Source organism: Tachypleus tridentatus, chromosome 6 (assembly GCF_004210375.1).
Source record: "Tachypleus tridentatus isolate NWPU-2018 chromosome 6, ASM421037v1, whole genome shotgun sequence".
Classification (NCBI taxonomy): Eukaryota; Metazoa; Arthropoda; class Merostomata; order Xiphosura; family Limulidae; genus Tachypleus; species Tachypleus tridentatus.
Genome location: NC_134830.1, coordinates 103541316 through 103566792, shown reverse-complemented (window position 1 = coordinate 103566792; position 25477 = coordinate 103541316). Strand labels below are relative to the sequence as shown.

The 25477-nt window shown below is 33.2% G+C and overlaps 1 protein-coding gene across 2 annotated transcripts in view; it reads left to right on the top strand.

Annotated features, from left to right (window-relative positions):
* LOC143254623 (cyclic nucleotide-gated channel alpha-3-like) overlaps positions 1-12891 on the top strand; it is a 28644-nt gene extending 15753 nt beyond the window's left edge. For both annotated transcript variants that reach the window (XM_076509772.1, XM_076509773.1), the window contains exons 2-4: positions 8565-8704; positions 10911-11119; positions 11400-12891. In XM_076509772.1, coding sequence (XP_076365887.1) covers positions 8565-8704; positions 10911-11119; positions 11400-12775 — 1725 coding nt within the window. In that variant the 3' untranslated portion in view covers positions 12776-12891. The remainder of the gene's footprint in view (positions 1-8564; positions 8705-10910; positions 11120-11399) is intronic.
* The last annotated feature ends 12586 nt before the right edge of the window (positions 12892-25477 follow it).

Here is a 25477-nt window from a genome sequence, read left to right as displayed (position 1 = left end):
GAAGCCTCGTAAACCAGTTTTGCAACTCAACTCTTTAAGAAACTGTAGATGCTATGAAGATGTTAAGGAAGATACACATAAAAAATAAACACTGCTTAAGACTTTGTGCTCTGAATCATTACTTAGGAGGCCTGAAAGCACCTTAATGTCAAACCAAATGAACTAATTGCAGGAATAACTAGAAACGCATTATGCTACTAGAGGGCTTTCAAAGTGATAATATTAAATTGGCAAGAGAAAAATATTTTAAAATAACAAAGAACTAGTAACAATATGAATGTATGAAAATCCAAGAACAGTCATTTTATCATAATATCAATTAACCGAGATAATTTAGACACTGCTGAAATATTGTTAACAGTGTTAAGCGTTACACTGAAGGATAATAACAAATTTATATTGTTTAAAGAACAATTAAACGCTTAGGCTAATAGTACACGTATTAGCTATTTTGAAAAATGGTTGAAAAGTGAAGAAAAACGAAGAACTAAGATAACAGTAGCTCCTTTAAGCCTAGAGATTAAGATATCAATGAAATTAGTTTAAATATGCAATTCAACTTAGTTCTAAAAATATTATATTTACGTGAAAAATTACATTAAAATTGTATAGAATATTTATTCTCCAGAGTCAAATAAAATAAAACAAAATCAAAAAGAAGAAATACGTTAAGAACAACAATTCCAAACCTCTGACTACCTATAACTTGTAATAAAAAACAAGCCCAAACAAAAATCGAAAACGCTGCACAAATCAAAAGGATTCCCAGGGTACAAACTGTAATACGGGATATAAAATATACCCACAGTTTTGGAGGTGACTGCGGATGTAGGACCCACAGCGCCGTAGGGATATATGGTTTATCAGTCTTAACTTCTGTTTACTAGTGTTACATGAAAAAAAATTATAATAATAATGATAACGTAATTATAAGTTAGGAGAGTGAGATGTGATTATTCAAGACCCTACTGTCCATCATCTGTATCACCCTTCACTGTGTGCAGACAACTGTAGGACTGCTTTCCAAAGTAAAGAAGAAGAAAAAGAAGTAATAACAATACCCTTTTAGGGTAAATAAGATAATTTTACCTCCTGAAGTTGGCATTCCACTCCCCCTCTCCCAGAAAGAAAAGAAAAACCATTATGTTTTCACAATTAAAAGTGAAATGCTCTAAAAATTATGTAGAAATCACTTCAGATGAAAAGCGTTTCGTATAGTTAATGATTCATTTTTACTTTTACTCATGGGTTCTTAGGATTACTAATATACATTTTTTTCCCTTTAATGCTGCGATAACTTGACCGTTTCAGGGAAAAATAAGACTAGCTGAATAAATAAAAAAATAAATGACAAAATGACATTGTCTTATTAATTCTTACATTAGTAATTTGATATGTAAATGACTATATATATAGATATAGATAAATAATAAATAGCGTCTAGACCACTACAATGTCTGTTGTATCCCAGCTGGACTTATCAGTATGGATTTTATGCGAATGATCTCGTGGACTCTCGGTGTGGCGGATGTTGTGTGGCTTGTATAGTATAATATATTTTTCCTTTGCTTTCACCAATAAGTTATTAGGTTTTGTATCTTTTACGAACACTTATCATACATCTACAAAATTTTTATCTGTTTTTAGAAAACTCTTAATCTGCACCAAATTTATTTATTATTTACAATTCAGAAAAATCTAAAGCACATTTTTAATTTACTGAGATTATCGACAGCAATTTGACTGAAGAGAAAAAAGGGCGATTTTTCTCACAAAAAAGTATTTTTTTTTCATTCTATCGACGTTTCGATGTTACATTTTCATCCAAACTTTCCATTACTGTGGTAGTCTGACACATCTGCAAGGTAGTCTTAAAACTGTTTCTAATACGTGCAACTTTGGCCTGTATATGGGGCAGTGACGTAATGTCTAGCGTATTGGACTAGTGATACAAAAATCTTGTGTACGACACATGGTGCTAATAGTTACACTTCGAACTTTGAACTATGGGAGCATTATAAGAGACAATAAATCGTTCGATGTAGGTAAGACTAGACGCTCCTAGCATTTAGTACTGCCGATTGGTTACTTTTCATCTGGTCTGCAATTTAAAATTAGAGACGCTATGTCTGGATCGTATAGGGTCTCTGACATAGTCATTTGTTCCATTATTGAGGTAAACAAACTACTCTTAAATAATGTTATGAAGCAAACATATTCTTAGATAATTATACCAATATAATGCAGGCTTGAGTACAGAACCAAATGAATCAGGTTTGTTTTAAGATTAATTTAAAATCCTCATATGTTGGCAGAACATGCTGTGTGATTTATTGTTTTAGCACCTAAAAATGAAATTGAACAACGGAATGCTTTGATACAAAACTTCCCTGTGTTTAAAAAAGGCATGACATTTAAAGGGTCCACTCCTTACTTTGTAACTTCTCTATCTTTAATAAGTAGTTAGTTTGTGTATTATCTTTGAATTTTTAATTTCAGAATAAAATTCTTAAAGTGTAAAAATATTAAATACTTTCTCGCAGAAGCTTTTGTTTAGTTAGAAAATGTTATGGATTTTTTCCCATTTTTTTCATTAAAATTTGGGTAAAGAATTGATATGTTCAGAAATGCATCTAATAAAAGCTTCTACGTTTATTTTATATAATTGTATCCATATACATTTTATTGAAAATGGAAAACAACTTCTAACATATTGGACCTGCATCGCCATCTTTTCCACAACAAATGTTTTTCACTACTTCGTTGATGCAAAATAGAAAAACATCAATATTCCTTTAAATGTTCTATCAGATCTATGAACTGTTCTAATCCTGCAGTTTGTATTATCACATTCATTTCTGCTTCTGGCTCTGTCAGTTTACTAACGAATGAAATGGTTGTGACTATTACATTTTGTATCTATGTGTGTATGGATGGGTGGGTGTTTGTGTTTGTGCTGGTTTTTCATACGATTTAAAAAGATTGCTAATGTTTGATTTCGTTTATCCATTTTACAAAACGATACTCTAATGCTTTTCTATTGCACTTAGAAATATTCTCTTCAATTCACTTATTACAGTACCTTTTGACATAGCGGAAATACAAAGAAACAAGTTTTCACACGACTTGATGTACACGAAATCTTATATTTGTTGACAAATGACTACATTTATTCACTAGATTATCATTAACTTCTGGTCAAATCAAGCCATATACATAGTCATGTAAAAAAGTTAGGACACCCTATGAAAGCCTGTTTATTTGTGAAACATTTTTGGATATATAGAAATTTAATCTCAATTTCAACAATACTGAAAGATTATAGGAATATAACTAAATAATTAAAACAGAAGAAAAGACTTTTCAAGATATTCTGTAAATGTAATTCTACAAAAATGCATATTCTAACTGAGGAAAAGTTAGGACACCCTACACCCTAATAGCTAGTGTACCCCATTTGGCTGAAATAACTGCAGTGAGAAGCTTCTTGTAGCCATCTACCAGTCTCTGACATCGGTCTGAAGAAAGTTTGCCCCACTACTCAATGCAGAATTCTTTCAGCTGTGTGATGTTTGAAGGGCTTCTTGCATGTACAGCCCGTTTCAAGTCATCCCACAGCATCTCAGTGGGATTAATATCTGGGCTTTGACTCAGCCATTCCAGGACTCTCCATTTCTTAGTTTTCATCCAGTCCTTGGTGGATTTACTGGTATGTTTTGGGTCATTGTTGTGTTGCAGGGTCCAGTTCCGCTTCAACTTTAATTTTCGTACAGATAGTCTCACATGATCCTCAAGCACCCTCTGATACACAGTAGAATTCATAGTGGATTCTATGATTGTGAACTGTCCAGGTCCTGCTGCAGCAAAGCAGCCCCAAACCATGACAATTCCACCTCCATGCTTTACAGTTGGTATGAGGTTCTTTTCCTGGAATGCTGTATTTGGTTTACGCCAAGCGTGTCCTCTGTTCTGTGACCAAATAATTCAATTTTAGGCTCATCTGTCCAAAGAACATTATTCCAGAAGTCCTGGTCTTTGTCTACATTCTCTCTGGCAAACTTCAGTCTAGCCTTGATGTTTCTCTTAGAGAGCAAAGGTTTCCTCCTTGCACACCTCCCATGCAAGTTAAACTTGTGCAATCTCTTTCTGATTGTAGAGGGATGCACTTTCACATCAACAGTAGCCAGAGCCTGCTGTAGGTCCCGTGATGACATGTTATGGTGTTTGGAGACCTCTTTTAGCATCTTGCGGTCTGCTCTCGGGGCGAACTTGCTTGGGCGACCAAACCTGGGCATGTTGGCAGTTGTTTTGAAAGCCCTCCACTTGCTGACTATTTTCCGGACAGTGGAATGGCTGATTTTAAAATCTTTTGGGATCTTTTTAAATCCCTTACCAGACTCATAAGCTGCTACAATTTTCTTTCTGAAGGCCTCAGACAGCTCTTATGCTCTCACTATGGCGCTCACTCTCACTTCAACAGTCAGGAGCACACCAAACTAAATGTCTGAGGTTTACATAGGGCAAGCCTCATTCAAAATGCTGAGTAACGATCTTCTAATCATGTGCACCTGGTGTGATACACCTGTGTGTGAGTTGAGCCATTTAAAGTGGGAATAAATGTGGGGGTGTCCTACCTTTTTCCTCAGTTAGAATATGCATTTTTGTAGAATTACATTTACAGAAGAACTTGAAAAGTCTTTTCTTCAGTTTTAATTGTTTAGCTATATTCCTATAATATCTCAATATTGTTAAAATTGAGATTAAATATCTATTTATCCAAAAATGTTACAAAAATACACAGGCTTTCATAGGATGTCCTAACTTTTTCACATGACTGTAGATCAGAACTAAAATTAATCCAGCAACAGATATCTCACTGAATATTTCAATTTTATGATGATTAGAATACTTTCATCCAAAGGTTTTTCGCAATATTATCGGTCGTATTTCTAATAATATCTCATGTGGTTCGGCCACTCTAAGATATTTGCATTAGCCCTAAATCCATATATTAAGCTGCAAAATATAACTAATGTTGCAAATAAAATATTTCAATGTATAAAAAAAACTGTATTATGTTGTGATGAAGCATGTATGACACTATTTGGTCTACATAATTGAGCTAAAACTAATAACTAATATTTTTAACAATAGTTATTTTATGCAACTAGTATAATAATCTGTACATAAAACCCATAATGCAATAATTCATTGTAAATCTTACTGTTTTTGAATCTCAATAAAGGATTGCATAATTTGTTTGGAATTAAGCACAAAGCTACACAATGGACTATTTGTGCTCTGCCCATCACGGGTATCGAAACCTGGTTTATAGCAGTCTGAGTCCACAGACATTCCGTTGTGTCAATGGAAGGAAAAGCCATAAAATAACGCATTGTAATTTTACAGCTATTTACTGTTATTTTAATCATCAGATTGTAGTATTTTCTACACACTGTATTTACGTTTTCTCATATTCCTGTATTTGAAAGAAAAATAAAAACGTTATTTATTGTAATAGTTACAGTCCCAATTTTATTAATTAGCTTGGATATTTTAAATAATTATAATCAGATCAAAAGTATTATGATGCACATGATATTTTCAGCAAGTATCAATTTCACTTCACAAAAATTGCTGGCTATTTTGTTGTCTGCAATGTACCCTTATCTCCTCGTATCTTATCAATTAGACAGAAATATTCAATGTTGTGACAAATGTATATTATTTAACGATAATTTCTCACTCTGGAATCATATACATTTATCCAAAGGTATTTGAAAACTGAATGAGGACTTAGCATTAAATCTGTTGTCTTAAAAATGATTTACCATATAACGAAGGTGTGGTTTAGTAATTAGCGTGTTCGGAGTGTAAATTCGTGATTTGTAGCCCGTTGCCACTAAAACTAGCTTCACACTTTGAACAAATTCACATTAGTATATCAAGAGTTGGTGAGCAAATACAGGAAAAGATTTCACAGGTATATTTAAATAGACGGATAATTTCGTAAAAATATAATTACAGTTATGATTAATTTTGTTCCATATTTTTACACACCTAGAATTTATGGATTAGATCTACAAAGACTGCTAACTAATGATGTATTAAAAATAACATAATAATGTTTAAGTTATGGTGATAAAATAACTTCAATATTACTCAAACAAACCATTATTTATTATTAAAAATGCGTTCTTTAAAATGTTCCATTTTTTGCACCTTTGGAGTATGTGTGATGCTATCACACGTAATTTGTGTTGTCAATGCGTAGATTTCATGTATTTTCAGTTAGTAATTGATTTAAAATATTTTTGTTTTATAACTTTAATTATCTGTGGTATTTAAATAAAATGAGTTTTTTTCCTATTTTTTTTTTCCTTTCATCAATGTTGAGGCCTGTTCCCTTTATCAATTCAGACTTTTTGATATTACGCGTTAGATTTTTGTTAAGCTTTGCGCGAATTATCTCAAGCGAATAATTTATCAGGCTGTATTTATACAATTTATTAGGAAAAAATGTACAAGAAAAAATAGAACATTAGTTCATTATAAAGTTTCCAAAAGAACAACACGGTTAAAGCCTCAGTTTTTGTATAAACATATTAGAGTCTGCCGAGTTAGTGAAACCTTTGTTTTGATATATTTCTATAATTTGATATACACCCAGAATTTGTATAACAAATGATACCTAAACAACTAGAACTTCCACTTAAGCATTTCTTCGGTTCGTGAATTTACAAATAATTTAGTTTCTGTCTAATACAATAGTTCATGTGGACCTTGCTTTATCATATATTTAATAGGTAAATTACAGATCATATTTTTCCTTAATCTTACATTCGCTCATTTTTAAATGTGTAACAAAGTGTGGAACAACCCCAGAGGCCGCAAAGGATCTCTTGTCGGGTGAGGACCAAGCGATATTGGTCGGCCCGGCATGGCCTAGCGCGTAACGCGTGCGACTCGTAATCCGAGGGTCGCGGGTTCGCGCCCGAGTCGTGCCAAACATGCTCGCCCTCCCAGCCGTGGGGGCGTTATAATGTTACGGTCAATCCCACTTTTCGTTGGTAAAAGAGTAGCCCAAGAGTTGGCGGTGGGTGGTGATGACTAGCTGCCTTCCCTCTAGTCTTACACTGCTAAATTAGGGACGGCTAGCACAGATAGCCCTCGAGTAGCTTTGTGCGAAATTTCCAAACAAACAAAAAAAAAAGCGATATTGGTAGAGTCAATAGTGCAATAATGCAATCTAAGCATTTAATATATATATATTTTTATTAATGAAAATAATAAGTAGCTGCTACAATAAGTATAGTATTTTAATGTGTATTATATCTCGTCACTTAAGTAATTCTTTCACTAATAGAAAAGCCCTCCGCTAGTACAGCGGTATGTATACGTATTTACAACGCTAAAATTAAGGGTTCGATTTCCCTTGGTGGGCTCAGCAGATAGCTTGATGTGGCTTTGTTATAAGAAAAACACAAAACACACACACTAATAGAAAAAAAAGTTTATTTGTTTTGAATTTCGCGCAAAGCTACACGAGGGCTATCTGCGTTAGCCTTCCCTAACTTAGTAGTGTAAGGCGAGGGGGAAGACAGGTAGTCATCACCACTCACCGCCAACTCTTGAGCTACTCTCTTATCAACGAATAGTAGAATTGGTCGTAACATTATAAAACTCCGACGGCTGAAAAGGCGAGCATGTTTGGTATGACGAAGATTCGAACCCGCGACCCTCAGAGTAGAAGCCGAGTGCCTTAACCATCTGGCTATAACGGATATTGAAAAAAAAAAGAAGAGGGAATCACAAGAAACAGTATTTATTAAAGGGGGAGTGAATGAAAATAGATAACAAATAGTGATTTAGGTCATAAACATTTCCCCTTGAGCTTTAACCTTCATTAACTTTATTGCACGTATTAAAGTTAAACGTTATCCAGTTTGGATTCTATGGCATTTTAGTAACTCGTTATGCGTAGTTGTAACGTATATTTATTTATTTTACATAAGTGAAGTTAATAAGGTCATTCTTTTATTTTTGTACATTTTGCAGTGTTTGGCGAAGATACTATGACTATCTACTACAGTCCTTAATATTGAACTGCTGACCAGAGATAAATGTAGGCAGTTAACAGCAACCGTTCATCATTAATGTTAGTGGATTGATTGTCTCTCTTATAATACAACCTCAGTTTGAAGTAGGCATGGGGAATATATTGTCATATCGCAAAGATTCGAACCATGCTTCAAACCTACGTAATATAGCGCTCTACCACAAATCTACATGCACTAAAATATTCTAAAGAGAATTTTACAAAGTTAATTACAAACTTCCACTACGTGAGTTATTTTATAAAGTAAATAAGTCTGAATACGAGAATTTCCTATAAACAGCAACTTAAACGATGTAAAACGTAAAATTACAAAGTAAAGTAAAATTAACATTGAAATCATATCAAAGTGACAGATTCCTGTTTGAAGTTATTTTTCAAAGCTTTTTTCCTCCAAGCATAAATCAGGATATCTTAGAACAAAACTAAACTTGTATATTTATTTCAGTCGGTAAGGTGGCTGATGGAAAATATCCGTAAATTAACAGCAAGATGCAGGAATCGACGAGTTACTATTCTAGAAGAATTTGAAGCTGGGAATATTGAATCTAACCAGGAGGAAAAGAGAGGAACGAACTGCTGGAAATGGTACGTTATTTCTAACAATGTAATAGAAAACCTATAAATTAGTCGTTTAATCATTATGGGAAACACAGACAACCTGTTGGAATTTATTTTTCTGCAATCAAAATAACACTAAATATATATATATATTATTATTATTATTTTTAACAAAATTTAAACAGATATATCACATTTATAATAACTGTATTACGACTAATCAATTTACAACTATCAGGTATTAAGTTGAAGTTCTTTAATGATTGGAGTCCTTATAAACCAGGGCCTGGCATGGCCTAGCTCGGCCTAGCGCGTTAAGGCGTGCGCTTCGTAATTTGAGGGTCGCGGGTTCGCGCCCGAGTCGTGCCAAACATGCTCGCCCTCCCAGCCGTGGGGGCGTTATAATGTGACGGTCAATCCCACTTTTCGTTGGTAAAAGAGTAGCCCAAGAGTTGGTGGTGGGTGGTGATGACTAGCTGCCTTCCCTCTAGTCTTACACTGCTAAATTAGGGACGGCTAGCACAGATAGCCCTCGAGTAGCTTTGTGCGAAATTCCAAAAACAAACAAACAAACCTTATAAACCCGTTACATAAACGAGCAAATTTCCTTCATTCATCTTCTTTAATAATAAGACCTAAAACAAGTAAGCTTTAAATAGAGTAATTAAAGATAGTGTGTGATGTCGAACCTACCGTTCAGATTCGATTCTTTCTGGAATACAGTATAACGAGAGACTTCGAAGAAAAAAGAAGAGGTGTTTGTTTGTTAATTTCGTGCAAAACTACTCGAGGGCTATCTGCGTTAGCCATCCTTAATTTAGCAGTGTAAGACTAGAGGGAAGACAGCTTGTCATCACCACCCACCGTCAACTCTTGTATCAACGAATAGTGGAATTGACCGTCATATTATAACGCCCTCACGGCTGAAAAGGCGAGCATGTTTGACGCGACTGAGATTCGAAACCGCGACCCTCAGATTACGAGTCGAACGCCTTAAACCACCTGGCCGAGATGGAAGAAGAAAGATTAGAAAACAATGACTGAAATATTATGTTTTTAAGCAATTACAATTATAGAGGACTACGTTTCGAAAAGCGGAAGACTTTCGAAACGTCGTCCTCTACACTTGTGTCTCCACAACAGGCAGTCGCCGTCCATTCTACAAAGTTTCATCATGACTACTCTGCCTAAACAATCTATCAAAGGAAAGAGAGTTTATCTCTGCATGCTAACATAACACTTAACATGTAATTAGAATCATCAAATCCTTAGTCTGAACGTATCTTGTAGCCTCTTATATTATGGCCCTAAATATTTTCAGTTTCTTCTTATACATATTTTACAAATCCATATTTATAAGCATGACATATTTACACATATCCAAGTTAATAAAGACATGTTGGGCAGGTGGTTAGGGGTGCTAGACTCGTAATCTGAGGGTCGCGGTTTCAAATCCCAGTCGCATCAAACATGCTCGCCTTTTCAGCTGTGGGGGCGTTATAATTTTCGGTCAATCCCACCCCTAGAATAAATATGTCACAGTGTATGCAAGAATATGTGAAGTAACTGAGATTTGGTTTAGTTGAAGCACATGAACTTGTAGGTAAAATGACAGGAAAGGCCACCATGTATCATAAGAAATGTTAAAACAGTTAATGAATTAATATTAGAGTATGGAGAATTATTGTGGCTTTGGCACATAATCAGTGGTACGAAAACACCTCAATTACAGTTGAACAGGGCCGGCATGACCAGGTGGTTAAGGTACTCGACTCGTAATCTGAAAGTCACAGGTTCGAACCCCTGTAAAGCCAAATATGTTCGCCCCTTCAATCGTGGGAGCGTTAATATGTCACGATCAATCCCATTATTCATTGGTAAAAGAGTAGCTCAAAAGTTAGCGGTGGGTGGTGATGGCTAGCTGCCTTCCCTCTAGTCTTACACTGCTAAATTAGAAGCGGCTAACGCAGATAGTCTTCGTGTAGATTTGCGCGAAATTCAAAACAAACCAAACCCTCGTGTAACTTTGGGTGAAATTTAAAACAAACAAACAATAAACACGTGTTAATTTCTTTACCGCCTCCAAGTTTACTTAAACTTTTTTTGTGATATTATTACTATCTCATGAGACTTGTTAAAGACTGGAAATTTTTTTATCTGCTATCAACAACTCTTCTCAACCATGATACGAAACATGTATCAAGTACTTATCAATCATGTTTTGGGCTTTCAGGAATCACACTTTCACAATCGATCCATCAGGAAACTTCTACTATCGCTGGCTTTTCATTATTTCTTTCGCTGTACTCTACAACACCCTGTTTATCATTAGTCGAAGTGTTTTCTGGGAACTACAGAATTATGCCCCCATATTGTGGTACGTCGTGGACTATCTTTGTGACGTTATTTATATAATCGATATGATGATCCAAGCTCGTACAGGTAAGGGAAGAAACGGTTAATTTCTATCTTACAAAAATACTTTGATTAAACTTCGAGAAAAATATACATTGTTTGAAAGGTCATTTCTGGTGTAGTCTACCAATAAGCAGTCTTCAGCAGTAACAGTGAATATAGTTACGAAAGTTATAAGCTTAGGAAGCTATAAAACATCTTTATTCCTATAGGATTTTGCAATGATAGAAATGGTTATTTCACTAATAAATAATGCGCATACGAAAATCTCCTTAAAAATCAACAGTTATTTTTTATTCTTTCATAGGTTATTTGGAGCAAGGACTACTGGTTCGGGATTCTACAAAATTATTCCTTAACTATGTAAAGTCTCGTTATTTTAAAATCGATTTTGCGAGTCTCCTTCCAACAGATATTCTCTACATGATTTTCAAAACTTCTTGTTATATTAAAATACCTTGCTCTATCATTGTTCGTCTTAACAGAATCCTTAAGATTTACCGAATATTTGAATTATTTGATCGAAGCGAAACGAGAACTAGCTTTCCCTATGCTTTCAGGATTGGAAAACTACTTTTTTACATTCTAGTGATTATCCATTGGAATGCCTGCCTTTTCTTCTCTGTTAGTTATCTTATTGGATTTGGAAACGACTCTTGGGTCTACCAAAACGTCAGTATTCCTGTGTACGCAACGCTGAACTATCAGTATATATATTGTTTCTATTGGTCTACTCTTACCTTAACAACCATTGGCGAAGTTCCTGTTCCAGTAAAAGACTACGAATATCTTTTTGTGGTCATTGACTTTCTTATTGGAGTTTTGATTTTTGCTACAATTGTTGGGAACGTTGGGAGTATGATATCCAGTATGAATGCTAAGCGAGCAGAATTCCAATCAAAAATGGATAGTGTCAAGCAGTATTTAGAATTCAGGAAAGTAAATAAAGCACTTGAAAACAGAGTGATACAGTGGTTTGACTACTTGTGGATGAATAAAGAGTCACTGGATGAAGATAATATTATGTCTATTCTTCCGGACAAGCTAAAAGCAGAAATTGCACTGTATGTCCATCTTGATACTCTAAAACGTGTAAAGCTCTTTCAAGACTGTGAAGCAGGTCTGTTGGGTCAGTTGGTCCTCAAGTTGAAGCTTCAGGTATTTAGTCCTGGTGACTACATTTGTCGTAAAGGAGACGTGGGAAAGGAAATGTATATTGTGAAGAGGGGGAAGCTGGAGGTCGTCGCTGATGACGAAAAAACGGTTTTTGCCACATTAGAAGATGGTAGCGTTTTTGGAGAGTTAAGTATCCTGAATATTTCGGGTATGAAAACTGGTAACCGACGAACAGCAAATGTTAGGAGTGTAGGTTACTCGGACCTCTTTGTTCTGTCGAAAGAAGATCTTTGGAATGTTCTCGAAGAATACCCAGAGGCTAAAAAAATGCTGGTTGAGCGTGGACGACAAATACTAATGAAGGATGGTCTTTTAAGTAAGGAAGCTATCGAAGCAGCGAAGAAAGAAAATGAAAAACTTCCTAATAAATCTTCTCGTCTTGAAAATACGCTTAATAATATGGAGAGACGATTCACAGAGTTTTTGAAAGAATATGCTTTGTCTCAGAGAGAGATTAAACAACTCACTACATATCTAGAGAATCTAGACTACGAGATTGATGATTAACATATTAGTTATTGTAATAAAAATTATCAAAAAGGGACCAGGTAACACTTACAAATTTATTTACGTCATGGTCAAGTTCATTCATTCATATGATGATTGAAGTGCCTAAATAAAGATAGATGACACAAACTGAATTATTGTTTCTCTTAATACTATAAATCCGTCTAATTTATTACACTTATATAATTTAAAACAAGAGGCCTTCAAATTCAATATGATCCATTCTTTAAAGACACCCAGTAAACAATCGTGTCAATAATTTAACAAAAAATTACCATTCTAACGCAGTAGCTTGCATTCATATGTTCACTTAAGTTATTCACTGCTTTTAATGTCTGGTGATAATACAAAATAATAAATTTTATAAAAATAACGGCCTACCTTTTCGAGACTGCTATACATACGTGCATATTAGGAATAACGGACAAACACAATTATGCAAAGTGATATATTACAATAGAATAATTAATCGGTAAATAGAGGTTATCTATAATTCATTTAGCGTAGGAACAGTGTACGATATATAATGAATACTGCGCTTTATAGTTAAACGTATATTGACAATGATCATATAATATGCTTGACTGGTTGATCATTCGCGCATTCAGTAATATCGAACATTTTAACTCGTGCACATTCCCGTGTACGATAAAGAAACTGTTCTTTTGTTTCGGATTTAAAATTATTTAAGAGAAAAAAAGTCGTATATGGCATTCACCGTCTTAGTTACAAGTGCATAATGATTAGTGGTAGTTATGCAATATCACATAAGCATCATACCAGAAAAAATGTTTTAATAAGACTTTATACGTCGTGATTTAGTGAGACTGGTGAGCTCCTTTGACAGCAAAGTAGAAAAAAGTGATTATAAACTGGTAATTAAAGAATGATTTTATTCAAATTATTATCAGTCTTGTCGTGAAATATTACACACATATTGCTGTTAATTTTTTTAGCTTAGTAAAAATTCGTTGATGCAATTACGTTGACACACCAGCCGTAGCAACAATATACTCGTTCGCACCTTCTTAGTAAACTGTGTATAACTAAATTATAACATCAAATTACATCAGAAATATAAAGTAGTTAAAAACTCCGTGATAATCTAATATAAATTACTATAATTTAAACCAGAACGTTACTTGAAAGATCTGTTAAAAAACATATACAATGGAACAATTTCCTGCAAATAAAGCCGTGAATTTAGATTTTTCACACGTCGTAAAATCGATAAAACATTCTAACTTAGTGCTATGCGATATTAATATGTTACCAAAAGGAATCGTTACTCAAAGTAAACACCCCGTAGTCTTCAGTTTCTCATAATAATTGTATCAGCTGCTGCTCTTTGCGTGACAACTTAAATGTCCTTTCTTTTGTGTATATTTAATGTTGCATTAGTTGAATTCGGTCACGAGAGTTGAGCTGCTGTTAAATTCTGCTAATGTGTGCTACGCTTATTCGACCTGCTATGTCTTCGTGGGGTATTGGTTCTATGAGTGTGATCACTTCGTTGTTTCTCAACTATGCACGCAAAAGACCAAGTTTAGACCTCCACAGGTACGTCTTCTGCACGTGATGATCTCGTTAAAGAGAAAGAAAAGCATTTTAAAGTTTCTGTAAATTGGAATTTGCAATATATTATTCTGCCCGTCGGACTTATAAATTTAATGCGCAGTTTTTATTGTCTGGTATAAATCTAAGTTGAAAACTTAAAACTTCTTGTAAACTTTCATCACAATTCGCAATAAATATATAGAGAGAAAAAAGAAAATTAAAATTTCCCATTCTAAAACCGGATTTTTTTACTTGGTAAGTCTGCAATACAACTATACACTCATCAAACTATATTTTAATATATATCTATTTTGACAAGATGTTATTAACAAAAGCTATCCAATCCTAACAAGGTGAAACAAAATAGGTATTACGATCAAACTAATTTCGAAATTATCTTTACAATTTCTATATTGTAACCCTCTATTAAAGATTCATAAAGAATAGAGCCTAATTAGTCAAAAATACTCTTGCATCAGTCTAAGACACGAATCTAGTTGAACGTTTTCTTATATTTCATGATTGTGTAAGTGCATTGGAATAAACATGACTGGGGACATTACTATTGATTCCAAAATAACCTGTTTAGCATCTGATATAAGATTAATACCCTGTCACTGAAGACAGGAAAGTAGAATGAGAAAGAAGTATTTACCATTTTATTAGAATAAGTGTAAACGATATTCTTTTAACTACGAAATTTTTCATTTTATTGAATGTAAACAATGAAGAGAAAACAATGCGACTCTCCCCCGAAATAATGATATATGTTTATTTGAAATTTTTAATCGCGTTTGAACAAATATCAGTAGCCTTTCTGGAGGAAGAGTGACACTACTCTCTTTTACCCTTTCTACAGTCACGCTAATGTTTACTTTAACATTTCGAAACATGAGTAGCCTGCTGGATTACGGATCTGCAAGTTCATTATTCTCACCCCATTACCACAAGACAAGAAATTACACCCCTCATTTTAATCGCTATTGGTATGGCGAGTTCGGCTAATCCCAATATTTGGTGGTAAAGAGTAGCCCAAGAATTGTCGGTGTGGGTGGTATAAACCAGCTGCTTTTCTTCTAGCCTATCAGCTCAGAATTAAAGACATTTAGCACAGCTGGTTAAAAGCGAATGTCCAAAAACAAATAAACACTTAGAGTGATCTATTTCATCAACAACCACAGAGAAATTAATTTTTTATTTATTGCTTTGCAGCGTTGAAAAGAAAAAAAGTACGTCATTAGTGTATTAGTTTATTTTATGAAAACACGTTTTATGGAGACTGCCATTTTACACTAAATTTAAGCAGAGAGTACATTGCTTGCTTTAAGTACGGAGATTAAGATACCAAATATTTATGAATAAAAATAGAATTGCAACGGTTTATCTGAAATAAGCTATACATTTTTTATTGTTTTAATCACGTCACGTAAAATATAGAAATGTTCAGTCAATTTACATAATTTGAAGTCCCTAGCTGGTACAGTGGTAAGTCTACGGATTTACAACGCTATAATCAGGGGATTCGATTCCCTTTGGTGGATTCAGCAGATTGTCCAATGGGGCTTTGTTATACAAAAATATACACATATATTATTCAAAAAGGAAAAATTTATATTATAAAATATCTTAACAAAATGCTGTAATTTACACTACTGATAATTCATATATATTTTGTAAGACAAAAAAGAAGGCGTTACTATTGTTGCTACTATCTATTATACTATATATAATCCATCAGTCTACATTGTTAAATTTGTACTACTATCTAAATCGGTATATTATTTAGATAGACAACAAATAAACAGAAAGGTAAGTAAGTCATAAATTACGTAGATAGACAGGCAGAGAATGAATTATCTTGTGATAATCGTACTATCTCTGTAACACAGTGCGCAGCGCATTAACCGTTATGTGGCTCTGAACGTCGTCCGTAAAACCTGTAGTTAAATTTTTACCGCGCAGAATCTGCTCTGCAATCTATTGTACATTACTGGTTCTTGTAAGTAATCCTCTTACTGTCTCTTCTCCGCAGGTAAGTTGGTTCATAACATTTGGAAATCTAGGTAATAAAAATGTAGGTATGTTAACATGTTAAGAATAAATGTCATTAACGTAACTTTAGACAATTATTTCTACTTTTCAAAATATCTAAATAATGGTGTAAAAATATTTAGCAAGAAAATAATACTGACAGTGCCTTCAAATCTATAGCAGTTTGCTATGTCAAAATTGTCTTCTCTGATATGTATGATTTAATCTTTGAAAATTATACGGTAAAATTTCTTGTTGGAAAATAATGATTTATGTCATTTATCGTATATCGTAATATTTTCATATTTCAACTAGATAATAAATGTTTTACCTTCGTTTTACAATATTTATTGAAATCAGTTCGGCAAAGTTTGTGCTGTTAATCCAATAAATCCCTTGTGTACGAATAGTAATTTTGATCGTTTTAATGCGAAGTAACAATAAATTTTTGTCCTGATTATCAATATCACTTCTAATCAATATCATAATTAAGTACAATGAATGTGAATGGTTTTCACATAAACATCATAAGGAGAATAGTCTGAGTGTTATCTTAAAGAGTTAACGTAAGAAGTACATGCTCTGTTTTTAGACCAAAGTGTATAACAAATATGTGCAAGATTCAGTCTATTAGCGTTCTGTATGTTATATTTATCTTCATTCATTTGTTTAGTTAAGCTTATTACAATTATCTTCTGAACCCCGTTGGTTAAGCAAAAAGGATACAGCTTAAATCGCTAAAAACCAGCTTTTGATACCCGTTTTTTGGTACAACACAGGTCGCCCGTTAACAAACAAATTAGTCCCTTTTGACCTTACCATTCCTGCCTTAAAAACCTTAAAAGTGTATTCCTATTAGAATAGTTTTGTAAAAAACATCTCATATCAAAATAAATATTGTACAGCTGAGTGTTATACTATTTAAAAGTGTTAATGAAAGTAATTAACTTAAGTCTTTCAGGGGCATCAGTTAATCTCATTGTTAATGCTGAACTGACATTACATATGTGAAACTCATGGCTGTTACAATAGACTTACAACGCTAAAAATTTGGTTCCGAGGCACAACACAAATATATTATTATTTAATTTTGTTCTTACTAAGAAAACAAACGATATCATGAATGATTTCTAGTTTCATTGAACTGCATATTATTATGTTAGTTTTCTGTAATATTAACTTGTGTGTAGTTAAATATCATTGACTGTTTTGTAAATCTTAATATAAACCATTTTCTTTGTAGTAAGGTTCATTAAATCATAATAATTACAATACTTATATTAATATTTCAAGTTGTGTTGTACTTACAGTAACTATTTTAAAGTTACTTTGAACTGTTAAATTAGTGAGTTGATTTAGGACTAATCTACGAACCTAATGAAATATTGTAGGAATTACAGCAGAAAATATCGTTCAAAAAAGTGTATTGAAATGATGATTCAGTGCAAATCAGTCACTATTGTATTCATTTTTAACATATATTTTTATAATGTTAAATAATTCTAGTCAATTTACTAAATCTAATTGTCTCCTTTGATATATATGATAATGTAAATGTTTACTTCTGAGATTTTTAATCGTAAGATCTAAATATTTTCGTTTTTACAATTTTTTTCTCTATAAATTTATTAATATTTCTTTTTTTGAAAAAGGAAATATTTAATACACTACAAATACATTTTTGTAGTTTAGAATATCTAAAATGTCATCCTAAATCTTTTTTTCCACGAAAACTGTACAGAATTTTACATTCGAGAAACAAGTGGAAGTTGAACGCAATAAAAACCCTCCTGTGTGTACCACAACACAAAACACTAATATTAAACAATGGTTTTGATTCTCAATAAGTATAAAATAAAAGTAACTATCTTAATTGAAAAAAACAGCCTCAATCTAAATGGACACCCAGAGTAAAAAGGTATCTAATTAAACTGTGAAGCAAAATCCTGTCAGGTAATTTCTGTACTGTCTCTCTATATATATATGTACTTATGTATCTCTGGGACCAGTGAAAATTAGTCTGGACAGCAAATGTAAAGATTGAATAGAAGATGAAGCATAAAAGGTTTGTTAGCATTTATAAAAGGTCATGGTTGACATTATCCAGTTATCATATCTTAAAGACCGTGGTTGACATTATCCAGTCATCATATCTTAAAGACCATGGTTGACATTATCCAGTCATCATATCTTAAAGACCGTGGGTGACATTATCCAGTCATCATATCTTAAAGACCGTGGTTGACATTATCCAGTCATCATATCTTAAAGACCGTGGTTGACATTATCCAGTCATCATATCTAAAAATATCTCCTGAACCACAGATAGTGGAAGATCTGGGTGAGCATTAATTTTCTCATAGAGCAACAACATTTCTGCATGTGGTTTCTGAAACATTCAGATTTCCTACAAGCAATACAAAATGGAACTAAATTTCATAAATAAAGCTTATCGCTTGACTGCTGAAAGTAATGAACTAGAAATAGAAAGTGCAACTAATATAATATTTATTACTAATTCACAGTCACTACTACTTGAAATTAACAGTTGTTGATCTCCTGATGGATGGAAGAAAAAAGAATATGTATCGTAAGGACATCACCTATGTGCTATGCCATACAGAGATAAAAATAAATGAAGAAGTTGTCAAGCTTGCAAGATACGCCCTATATCACATCTTGCACAGCTCTTCTGGCATAATATCAACCTCCTTTTCACTTGTAAGGCAATCAGATTGGAATCATGGAAACTCTTTACGAAATTCATAGAAAATGAAACTGTTTGAAAATAAATGCCATATGGTTTTAGCTATGAAAAGCAAATGTTAGAGAAATAATAGGACAACATAGAGGCAGAAAGCCACTAGTAACATCAGTAAAGAAACTGTCTTCTACCTTCTATGAAGCAGCCAGCATCCACATGATAGTTTACCCCTACGTTGGCACAAACCTCAGGAGTGTCATCTAGTACTCATCTCCTGATCATGACAGCTTGCCTCCAATTTTGGATGAACTCTCATCTGTCCCAGGTCACCATTTCCACTGATCTATATCATTTATTATCCTATCACAGAGATGTCTCTATCTGACAGACTTTATTTACCAACAGCGCCCACCTCTAGTCTTTCTTTTTACAGATAACGAGTGACAATGATCAGAGTTGAGTTGGAGTTGCCACGATTGGCAACAGTTTGAATGTTCTGTAAAAACCATTTGATTTGGCGTCAGGACCATCGACCTGCATAACAAAACATTTGCCTTCAATTATACATGTTTTCTGTTAACTAATGGTAACGTTCATAAGCATAACTCAGTCAGTAATTTTACATATTCCAGGCTACAGTCTTCTTTCTTGGGTTTGCAGCCATATCAAAGTAGTTAATATAGTCTTTGCAGCATCAACAAAAGCTTATGTCTAGAAAAGGACTTTGCATAAACCTCGTTACTCTCTCAGGACATTATTTACATTTATTATCAAATTATTTCACTTGAACGTAAGTCCTTTGTCAGGAAAATACTTTTCAATTTTCATTAAAACAGGGAACTTACCTAACACAGAAGTAAAAGTCAACTCAAAAACCAGAATAAGTACGCAAAAACAAATCATGTGATTCCACACCAATGTTTAACCTTATTGCCTAACTTTGTTGTATTCGCATGTTTACTGATAAACTTACAGAAAAATATTAATTGTAAGTAACTGGAAAAAAATTGATAAAAATGTGTCGCAGAGTTGAAAAACTAAAATTCTGGCTTTTTAATCTAGAAAAAAAAATAGTTACAAGTCAAAAGACGAGCGCACAAAATATCATACAACACTTCTATAACTCAGAAAAATAGAAGTATGAAGTACATTTGTATTGCCGAGATATCACTGTTCTAGTCTGAGACAGTATGGCATAATATACACGAAAACTATAGCATCATTCCTCTAAGAGCACAGGCTCTACCTAAGTGATTGGCTGTCCAAAGTAAAAGAAGATAGCCAGACATTTCTAAGTTTAAATATGATGATGTTGCCATAAAAAGCAGATTCGAGATCTATAAATAACGTTTAAATGAGGAACGTTTAAAATCACCTGAAAGAAACAAAAGCCTTAATTGTATGTATAGCTAGTACACGAAATAAGGTCAGTACTGTTCAAGGCGAGTTTCCTATACGTGAAAATCGATAACTGCATATATGTGAAACATTCTGCGCCTGAGAGTACAAAGATATATATAATTATCACAAGAATAAAATAAAATTGCTCAATTTCGTTTAGAACATACCCCAACCCTTTGTGAGTGTGTGTGTAATTTTTCTTGTTCGACTTCTATACTTATCAAAACCTTCTCAATTGGGTTTTAAACGTTTCGCCATCGTCTAATCAAAACTGCTAGTAGTTTATCAAATAATGATATTTATACATTTTTATCATAATGACACATTTCCCAATAATTCAGTGGTAAGTCTGTGAGCTCATAATGCTAAAAATCGGGTTTCGATACTTGTAAGCACAGCCCAGATAACCAATAGTATTGATTTCTGTTTAGCTACAAACAAATATAACTACGCTTAATCCCAGGTCCTTGCAGGAAATATAGAAGCTAAATATAAAGACTGAAGTAAAATTCCTCCCTGTCATTGAACTTTGTGTCACTAGTCCTTTTTCTTTTTTCAGAAATAAAATCATTTTTTAATGTAATTTCGATCTCGAAATTATAAAAACCGAAACCTAAAATATTAGACTTTTCCTGTTACATAACATTTTTACCAGATATGTTTCAATCTTATTTAACCATTAATTTTTTTATTTTTTATATTATTATTGATTCTCAATTACCTTAACATCAAACTAATATTGCTTACACAATCACCTCTGGTTGTCACAGTCTTCCTAGCATGCGATGTAGCTTCCTTCGAATTATTTTGAAACAGATGTTTTTCAAGACAGAGGTTTGGAAGAAAAGATATTGCACGAAATAAAACAATTTTATGCCAGATTCGTTATTCTGAGGAAATTAAGTGTAACGTTTTGAGAATGAACTTTGTAAGCCATTGAAGGTTACCATTGCTGAATTGTTTTGAATTCAAGCAAAGTTACTAGGCAGATATCTATCTAGTCGTTACTAATTTAGAAGAAGGAAAGTAAGATTGTCAACACCACCCATGGAATAATGGCATTCTTAGGATGTTTAACAAAATATATTCGTGTGTGTGTGCCACTGCAAATTTTTTATGAAATACAAATATAGCTTTATATATGCTAATCTAATTTACAAATATATATATATATATATATATATATATATTTAGCAGCTATATATCCAACAAAAAGAAGGATTGACCGTCACATAATAAAACCTTCATGGCTAAAAGAGCGAGCATTTTGTTGATCGAGATTCAAATTCGTGACTTGCAGACGGTTAGTCAATCATTTTAACCAACCCTGATTAACAACATACTGATCACATACTGTCCAATAACATTAATCGAAAACTTTGACTTCAAACACGATTTAGGTAAGCTTTAGTGAGACACGCTGTAAGCTAACGACAAAGCAATATATATATCAAAATCTTGGTAATGTATTTCTACGAACTATCTAAAAATTTGGTCATCAAAAAGTTTTTGGGCTTACAACGTTATAATCCGGGGCTCGATCCCCGCTGTGTATAGAGCACAGATAGCTTATTGTGTAGCTATGCGTTACAACGGTAAAAATAAGACCTCAAAATCAGAATAGTAGAGATATAGAAAAATCAACAGAGTGGGTTAATGGTTTGCTAACCACACTGTAGATCAGACATTCATGCCGAAAAAAAAACAACAAGAAAAAACGTACACCACACTTTGGAAACATGACATCACAAGAGCGATTACTGTTCGACTGTAGTAGCCAAATATTGTTTACAAGTTGTTTCCCTCTATTCCATTAGTTTGAACTAATAGGTACATTAATAGCAGATAGCCCTTGTGTAGATTTGCGTGAATATTCCAAAGATAGTTATCTATTTTCCGTATATTCGCAGTAACAACGTTTCTTACCCTTAATAGAAATCTTAGGATGTTTAACAAAACATATACGTGTGTGTGTGCCACTGTAATTTTTTTTATGAAAAACAAATACATTTTTGTATATGCTAACCTAATTTACAAATATAATATATGTACATTTAGCAACTATATATCCATAAATGTTCTTCTATATTGGTTAATAGTATTGTCTTACAGTCCCAAACAAGCGACAGTGTGTTCAGAAACAAGCCCAAAACAAGCATCATTAGCTTTTAAAACTGCTCTTTAATTGCTTTCTTTAAAATGGCGACTTACAAGGCTTAATTGAAATATAGAATGTGTCAAGTAGGTGGGTGTGTGTTTTCTTAATTGAGCAAGAGTGGGAATTTAAAAGAAAAGACTCTAGAATTGTAATAATGTGTAGACTAATCATTTCTTAATGATGAGTCAGTTAGAAACTCTCTCTTTGTTAACCTGAAGATAACCTAGGAAAGTCGAATCATTGTTCTCTGCTTATCAATAAAAATGTTAATACCCATACTAGCCGTTCTGAGATACAGACTAATCATTTACCCAGTCAATCACCAAAACAACTTCTACAGCCATTCTTTTCTGTATTTAAATCAGCTATTACAGAAAAGCCAAATAAGTGAACTAATAATAAAACAAACCCAAAAACCACAACCTGCCACTCTAAAAAAATCAAAACGAATTTTATAAAAAACAAGCCCAGTACCGCTTATTATTATAGCCGTACTAATAACACTGATTGAGGAATATTTATTCTTCAAAACTATTATCAAAATAGTATGTTTTAATTTTTTATCCATTTGCAGTTGATAAGTAAATCATACCTCTAATGGTTTCAGACGTGTACTTTCCAAGATACCAAATTCCAAGGTATGGGCCTATTGATCCTATACGTAAGTAGATGGACTTAAATACGAAACTTATCACGCAATCTAATGATACAACTTTTAACGTTACATCAAATAGAGTAATATTTTCTATCTTAAACAAATATTAAAAAAATATATCGAATCCTCTTGGCATTTTATATCTTACAACTGGTGATTATTACCTTAGCAACCATCAAAACACAAGAGATGTCACAAAAGTATGACAAGCAATCCCCAAAGTCTCAGAAAAAATGATATGTTCAAAAACCATAAAACACTGAAAGGTAACCAGATCTCTGAATTTTACATCTAAGTCTTTCTTGTGACAAGCTATACATATCATTCAACATTGGATTGTAGGTTACTTCCACCTTCGACATTTAATGCAATAATAGCTTCTTTTATCAGATACACGATGAAATCCAAACTAATAAGAAATAATGTGTTGTTTCTGTAATATATCAAATGAGATTACCTAAAGATCAAGAAAGTTATAAACTACGCTTATTTCATCTTTAATGTTTTCATGACTATGTTAGCATCACATACTATTAAGAAAAGTAGTTGTAAATTTGTACATACGCAAAATTTTCGTAGAATAAAAATATTTAAAGTATGAGCGATCTCTTAATAAGACTAATCCAAAAACCGTAACCTGCAAAAGACAAAAAGTTAAAATATGATCTTTCAACATAGTTATAGTATGTGTTTTTGAAACTAATTTAAGCGTTATTTAAAAAGATTGTTTGAAATAAATACAACGAGTAGAACACTTGTACAAACTGTGTGTGTTTTCTTAAGCTTAAGATTTGTTTGTGTGTTTAGAATTAAGCACAAAGCTACACAATGAGCTATTTGTGCTCTGCCCACCACGTGTGTCGGAACCCGGGTTTTTTTGCGGTGTGAGACCGCAGATATGTCGCTGTACCACTGGGGGACAAAGCTTAAGAATATTCCATGTTACATCATTAGCATTAGCATTATTTATACTTACACTAATATGTGTAACATAGAATACCATATAATTCACAAACATATTACAGTAATCCCACTATTCGTTCGTAAAAGAGTAGCCCAAGAGTTGGCGGTGGGTGGTGATGACTAGCTGCCTTCCCTCTAGTCTTACACTGCTAAATTAGGGACGGCTCGGTGCAGTGGGCTAACAACCTACTCACTTAAATACTTGTTGAAGAATCCGCAAGCGATTGCGGCCCTATGTTCCTAATTACTTTAAATAATGGACTCAGCAGATAGCGCGATGTGGCTTTGCTATAATAAAAAACATACACACATGTATACTTTAAATAAAATAAGAATAGTTTTGTTTTTATTTTAAGTATATAATTACAGCAGATACAGTTGATATCACAGTATCAACAGTTATATAGACAGTTTCTGATTTTTCTAAATGTTTTTGTAGTTTTTGGTAAAACTTTAAACATATATCATAAGACTTTCACAACGTTATAGTTTAAGGAAAATGTAAAATAAATGTGCAAATATTGACTAAAACCACGTTTAAAATAACTTGAAGGTAATGATAGGAAAGATAAGACTAACCTGCAGTACTGTGCAAAAATGATAGGACAAGAACATATTTTATTATTCTTCCCATTTTATGACATTAATTCTTTCATGCCATTACATAATGCATACTTCAACACTACGGTAATGCTTCACTGATCCATACTAACAGTTGAATGAGCCAAGGGGATAATACTTATCATTTTTTTAGAATTCCCGTATACTTGTACCAATGGTATGTCTTAAGGGTTCTACCTGAATGAACATACTGATCGGATTTAAGGTTTAAAATAACTCCATTCAGTGTTTTAACTACGTAAGTTAGCAGATGGTATCGGTATATACTAAAAGAAATCAGTTTAATAGCACTCCACAAATAAACCTTGATAAAAACAGTGTTTAACATTATATATTAAGTTTTTGTTGTCATTCCACGGCTTTAAAAGGCGTAGAGAATTGTCAGTAGAGCAGCGAGTTCGCATAAAACTTTACGTGATGCTGAGTAGATTCTCCAACAAACTGCTACAGACTTTAAATACTCCCAAACACTGTTAAGTATATCATTGATCGTGAGACCAAGTCAGGTAAATTTGAAAATAGAAAAGAAAGAGACAGAATACCTAAACTCAATGATACTGATGTTAAGTATCTTTGTTTATGAAGTCTTCGGGACTGAAGGAAGACCGTCAC